Source organism: Heterodontus francisci, chromosome 2 (genome assembly GCF_036365525.1).
Source record: "Heterodontus francisci isolate sHetFra1 chromosome 2, sHetFra1.hap1, whole genome shotgun sequence".
In the NCBI taxonomy this organism is placed as follows: domain Eukaryota; kingdom Metazoa; phylum Chordata; class Chondrichthyes; order Heterodontiformes; family Heterodontidae; genus Heterodontus; species Heterodontus francisci.
Window position 1 is genome coordinate 24,669,115 of NC_090372.1, and position 7,019 is coordinate 24,676,133.

General features: G+C 42.3%; 1 protein-coding gene across 1 annotated transcript in view; it reads left to right on the plus strand.

Moving 5' to 3' along the window:
- LOC137383197 (ankyrin repeat and SAM domain-containing protein 6-like) overlaps positions 1–4,725 on the plus strand; it is a 47,435-nt gene extending 42,710 nt beyond the window's left edge. Inside the window, exon 15 of the mRNA XM_068055670.1 lies at positions 3,857–4,725. Coding sequence (XP_067911771.1) covers positions 3,857–3,906 — 50 coding nt within the window. The 3' untranslated portion in view covers positions 3,907–4,725. The remainder of the gene's footprint in view (positions 1–3,856) is intronic.
- The last annotated feature ends 2,294 nt before the right edge of the window (positions 4,726–7,019 follow it).

Genomic DNA, 7,019 nt, shown 5'->3' on the forward strand with positions numbered 1-7,019 from the left:
GGATATGGTTAGATTTGTAGACGAGGGTCAGCACATGCACACGCCTAACTCCTGCTTTAATTGGACTTTTACTTATCTAGGAAGAAACACTGATGTAGATTATGTTTAAGTGGTGGAAGTTTTATATAGCATTACTTCTATGGCTTCCACAAACTTGAATGGATATGGTGGACAACTAGTTTAGCCATTCACTGCCAGGTGCAGCTGGGCCACATCAAGCATTATCTGGTCCTGCACTTGTCTGCCAAAACCACATACTATTTCAGGATCATCCTGGAGTGCAAAAGTAACACCAGCTGATTTTCTCTATTGCCAACTGTCTTCTGAAACCCATCAGCCCTCACCTCCAGCAAGTACAAAAGCTCATGGACTTTTTCACTAAGATTGACACCATCCAATCCGTTCCTTCTGCCACTTCCCTCCTTTCCCCTAGCCCAATGGATCAAACTTTCTCCTGAGGTTTCCCCCCTGCCCTAGCCCTGAACTTGCATCTTTCTCTAGTTTCTCTCCTATCTTCCCTCATGCCCTCTGAGCTCACCTTGTCCATGAGACCCACCACCTGCTCCCTTGATCTTATTCCCACTAAACTGCTGACCATGCAGGTTCCTGTGTTAGCTGAAACAATTAACAGTTCAGTCTCCTCAGGTATTGTCCCCCTCTCCTGCACATCTGCCATCACCCCTCATCTCATCAAAAAAACAATCCTTGACCCATATGTCCTTGCAAATTACCACCCCATCTCCAACCTCCCTTTCCTCTCCAAATTCCATGAACATATTTTCATCTGCTAAATTCATGCCCATCTTTCTAGAACGCCTGTGTTTGAATCCCTGCAATCAGGTTTGTGCTCCTGCCACTGTACTGAAATAGCTTTTAACATTACAAATAACATCCTGTGTGACTGTGACAAAGGTAAACTATTCTTCCTTGTTGTTAGTGTCCTGTCTGTGGCCTTTGACGTAGTTGACCACACCACCCTCTTCCAGAGCTGCTTCATCGTTGTCCAGCTGGGTAGTTTTACATTCGCCTGGTTCCATTCTTACCTATTTAATCATAGCCAGAGAATCACATGGCTTCTCTTCTCGTTCCTGCACCATTACCTTTGGTGCCTCCCCAAGGTTCTATCCTTGGCCTCTTCCTATTTCTCATCTACATGCAGCCCCTCAGCAACATTGTCTATAATTTTTTTTATTATTATTCATTCATGGGATGTGGACGTCGCTGGCCAGGCCAGCATTTATTACCCATCCCTAATTGTCCTTGAGAGGGTGGTGGTGAGCTGCCGCCTTGAACCGCTGCAGTCCATTTCGGGTAGGTACACCTACAGTGCTGTTCGGAAGGGAGTTCCAGGATTTTGACCCAGCGACAGTGAAGGAATGGCAATATAGTTCCAAGTCAGGATGGTGTGTGACTTGGATGGGAACTTGCAGGTGCTGGTGTTCCCATGCATTTGCTGCCCTTGTCCTGCTAGTTGGTAGAGGTTGCAGGTTTGTCTAAGGAGTCTTGGTGCATTGCTGCGGTGCATCTTGTAGATGGTACACACTGCTGCCACTGTGCGTTGGTGGTGGAGGGAGTGAATGGCACCCCATCTACAAACAGTCAAGCGGGCTGCTTTATCCTGGATTGTGTCGAGCTTTTTGAGTGTTGTTGGAGCTGCACCCATCCAGGCAAGTATTCCATCACACTCCTGACTTGTGCCTTGTAGATGGTGGACAGGCTTTGGGGAGTCAGGAGGTGAGTTACTCACCTCAGGATTCCTAGCCTCTGACCTGCTGTTGTAGCCACGGTATTTATATGGCTACTCCAGTTCAGTTTCTGGTCAGTGGTAGCCCCTAGGATGTTGATAGTGGGGGATTCAGCAATGATAATGCCATTGAATGTCATGGGGAGATGGTTAAATTCGCTCTTGTTGGAGATGGTCATTGCCTGGCACTTAAGTGGCAAGTAACATTCATGCCACACATCAGCCCAAGCCTGCATATTGTCCAGGTCTTGCTGCATTCCTACACGGACTGCTTCAGTATCTGAGGAGTCACGAATGGTGCTGAACATTGTGCAATCATCAGCAAACATTCCCACTTCTGACCTTTATGATTGAAGGAAGGTCATTGATGAAGCAGTTGAAGATGGTTGGGCCTAGGACACTACCCTGAGGAATTACAGCGACAGTTTCCACATGCATGTTAACCCTTCTACTGTCTCTAAATTAAGACTGCTTGACTGATGTCCAGTTCCAGATGAGCAGAAATTTCATCCAACTAAATATTGGGAAGGTTGAAGCCATTGTTTTCAGTCCATAGCTACCTCTCCATCCCTCTCCCTGACAACTGGTTGAGGCTGAACTAAGGGCCTGCTACCCGACCTGAACCTGACGGGACCCAACAACATGTGTCCGGTTTGGGTTGGGCCGCTATTCTGGAAAATCTAGGACTGGACCTTTGTCCAGTCCAAAAAAAATCTCTTCACAACTACTCGTTCCTGTCACCTCGGCCAATTTCGTATCAAAGCTGCTACTGTCCCCTTTTTATTCCATGGGCTCTAATTTGCTGATAAGTCTGTTTGGCAATTTATCAAATGCCTTTTGGAAGTCCATCTTCGCCATATCAACTGCATTACCTTCATCAGCCATCTCTGTTTATCTCATCAAAAAACACAAGCAAGTTAGTTAAACACGATTTACCATAAATCTGTGCTAGCTTTCCTTAACTAATCCACATCATCAACCACATTACCTTTATCTACCCTTTCTGTTACCAAATCAAAAAATTAAATCAAGTTAGTTAAATACAATTTTACTTTTAACAAACTGTGCTGGCTTTCCTCAATTAACTTCCATTTGTCCAAGTGATAATTTTGTCCTGCATTATTGTTTCTAAAAGCTTTCCCACCACCAAGGTTAACCTGACTGGCCTATAGTTTCTGGGTTTGTCCTTGCATCCTTTTTTGAATAAGGGTGAAATGTTTGCAATCTCCAGTCATCTGGCACCACACCTGTATCTAAGGAAGATCATGGTCAGTGCCTGTGCAATTTCCACCCTTACTTCCCCAAGTATCCTTGGATGTATCTCATCCAGTCCTGGTGACTTATCAACTCTGCCTGGAGGACCTGTTCCCTCTTTCTACCTATGTCATTGGTACCAATATGGACCACAACTGCTGGCTGCTCACCCTCCTCCCTCAGGATGCTCTGCAGCCATTCTGTGACATACATGTCCCTGGCAGCAGGAAGGCAATATACCATCGTGGATTCATGTCTGTGGTCGCGGAAACACCTGTCTGTTCCCCTAACTATAGAATCCCCTGTCACTATTGCTTTTGCAATCTTCCTCCTGTTCCATTGTATCTGTGCCAACTCTTTGAAAGAACTATTCAGTTCTTCTACTCCACTGCTCTTTCCCCAGAGGACTGTAAATTTTTCCTTTTTTTATTTAAAGTTTTTGCCAAATTTCCTTTTTTCAAAGTTACTATTAAATCTGCTTTCACCACCCTTTTCAATCCCACTTGCATGCTCCACCTCACGAATGCTCACTGTGCACACTTCTTCCTGGAACAGCTTTTTTTCTGTCCCTGCACCACCCCCCCAAAAATGAAACCTGAACTTGACATGTTACTATTGATGCTATGGCAGCAATTCACAACACACACATCCTACTCGTGCTGCATCATTCACTTCCATGCCTTTTCCCCAGTGTTAAATGAACATGACCAATACTACCTCAGTGTCTGCTTGTAGGGACATTACTTTTCAATAGTCTAGTCTAAAACTAGTTTGTTTTCCCATATCTATTGTGTATATTGTCTCATTTTGAAATGTCTTATTACTGGTAAATTTAATATACTTATTTCATTCCCACAGCTCCGACTGCCTGGGTTAGTAGACCAGTTGTAACATCCGACAAGAGATAACCATCCAATTCAAAGAGGATGATTTTTAATATAAGCATGCATAAGTTGACAAAGCCCAGTGTTTTGGTGCAAATTCACTCGTGGTGACTAAGGCTGCAGATGGTCTGTCAACCTTAAATGACCACTTGCTCACCTAAAGAAAGGACTAGTGAAAATATAACCCTGAAGATGATCCATCTGACAAAAGCTGCTGTATCATACCAAACAGTGAGAGGATGGATATCAAATTTATCACCAAGGGCACAATTAATGAAGTTTTACCTTATTTGGATGTTTTAGGTTTAATATGTAAAACAATATTTTGCTGACTCTTAAATTAAACAAGTATATAAGACACCTTTCAAATCTGCATCCAATAATTTACTATGAAGTGTATTATGTATGATTACCATATTGCTACAACCATATGACACAGGTGTCTATGGGTCCCTCTCAGCCTTCACCTGGTCTTACTGTAATGGGGTTTAATTTTAAACAGTTTTTAGCTCCTCGTTGAATCCTTGTTCACTGCTTTCCAATTATAAGGCAAAGAAACCAGCACAAACAGGCTTTTAGGTTTAAAGAGAAGTTGAAATTTATTAAACTTAAAACACTAATTCAGTTGACGCATACATGTGCAATAGACAGAAAAAAGAAAAAGTGCAAAAGTTTGAGGCAATACCTGAAGAGTTTTTGTTACGGTTCTGGGCTCACTGTAGAGTCCTTGATTGTAGGTTGATCTTGTTTTTCGTTGGAGCCCAGTATTCTTAAACCTTCGGCAGGTCTGGCAGCATCTGTGGAGAGAAGCAGAGTTAACGTTTCAGGTCAGTGACCCTTCAGTTCTGAAGGGTCACTGACCTGAAACGTTAACTCTGCTTCTCTCTTCACAGATGCTGCCAGACCTGCTCTTTCCAGCATTTCGTGTTTTTATTTCAGACTTCCAGCATCTGCAGTATTTTGCTTTTATTCTTAAACCTTGCTTGCTGTAGGATACTTTTCTCTCTTGGGGTTTGTGTCTTCAGTGGATTCAGAGGCTTGTAAGAAAGAGATGGGAGCAGACAGGAGAGAGATCTTCAATTCAGAAGCAGACAGAGTTCAAACTCTGCAACAGCCAGGTAGTCATGTGACCAGCTGATCTAACCAATCCTGGCCTTGTGGACTGTATCCTCAGCAGGCCCTGGAATGAACTTCCCCCCCCCCCTCGCCTTCGATGTCTAATCTAACAAGTCCTTTCTTCACTCCTGTAAGTTTAAAATCAATGTGCCTCTTTCTTGGCAGGTAGGGACCTAGCATGACACTAAGTAAATGCAGTATATCAAAGCCATGTTTAACTTAGTTGCTGAGTTGAGTACTAAAGGAAATAAGTCCCAAATTTATTTAACTGATTGAGTAGCAGGGGAAACACAGCCAGTATTCTAGAACTGATGGCTATCTATTTTGATTCATGCTAACAAATGCGCATCTGTGGATATCATTAACTTATTGTTTAGGCTCCAGAAGAAAACTAGCTCTTTGCAGCTGTCAAAAAGGGACTCAGAAGTAACCTAGCTGGTTTGTACAACCCCATCCTAACAAACGAGAATTTTATTAGCATTTGATTACATGAACTCATCTATGAACTATACAGCAGCTAGCTGTATAAATGAAGCTCAATGAAAGTAACAGCATGTATAAAGTGTCACTATTGTAATTTTTGCTTTGTGTAAAAAAAAAAATTCATCTAAAAATAAATATTCTATTTAATGGCCTGAATTTTGTGCTTTTGAAAATTGCAGATTCATTTTATTATAGACTAGTGAAAATACTAGGCAGTTGCTATGTCCTGACAAACTATAACTGAGGTTTCAGTGTGAATGGTGGCAGAGTAGATGGAATAGAGAAACTGAAAAGGGAAGGATCCTTAAAGGAAGTGGAGTACATTGTAGGTTATCGGTGTTTGTAGAAAGCCCATCCCCAAAGACAGAATAATTCAAGGAGCAAGAGAGAGATCAACCAATTAAATTGTCTATTGGGGGTGACAGCAGGAAGCAGCACAATCAGAATTGGAACAAAGTTTTCAACATATTGTGGAGACAATCTCCATATCTGCTTTAAGTAGGAAGCAGTAACTTTGACTGATACCACAGCTAAATAACCAGATATACCTCCAGAGCAAGATTCCTGGGTGAATGATCTATTTCTGGCTGAAGAGGATTAATGGTTTATAGTGGAAGTATTTTAGCCATTTAAATGGCATTCTCCAGGAAGCTTATCCTTCATACCAACAAGTTGTATTCATCTTCTGGTGTATAGGGGCACCATTTACAGGTTGCTCAAAGTACAACTTTCATCCCAACCTTGGACTTTACATACTTAAATCAGGAAAAATTGGATCACAGCAACAGGGTGAAAAGTGCTTGTTCAGAGGACTTTAGTGGCCCCAAGATGTGACCTGCCAACAAAAAGGTGGGAGAATGTCAAAAAATGAATGGAGTCAGAACTATGTTGACTGACTTTGAAGCTTGGGAATTTAAAAGTTTCAAAAATGAAGTCAGGCAATCTCAACCTGTTACAAGTGGATGCAAATTCATCTTACTGTAATAGCCTGGAGTTTTGTTCTTTCCAAAGGAAGGACATAATTGCCCTAGAGGGAGTGCAATGATAGTTCACTAAACTAGTTGCTGGGATGAGGGAATTATCCTATGAGGAAAGATGGGGTAGACAGGACCTATATTCCCTGGAGTTATGAGTGGTGATCTAATTGAAACAAAATTCTTAAAGGGTGGAGGCTAAGAAAATGTTTCCCCTGGCTGGGAAACCTAGAACACAGGGTCACAATCTTTGGAATTCTCTAACCTAGAGCACTGTGGATGCTCAGTATATGCAAGAATGAATTAAGGAATACAGGGATAGTTTGGGAAGGTGTTGAGGTAGATCAGGTTCAAAGGGCTATTTCTTATATTCATAATTTAATTAAGCAATTCTCCCATGGGAGAACACAAAGGAGGCGGACGTTAAATTTATCCTTTATGTGCCTTACAGCATAGCCATCCATGTCAGCCAACACTCAGTTGGTAATATACTCAGTAGGTTGTGGGCTCAAGTCCCACTCGAGACTTGAGCACAATAATCTAGACTGAAATGAGTGCAGACTG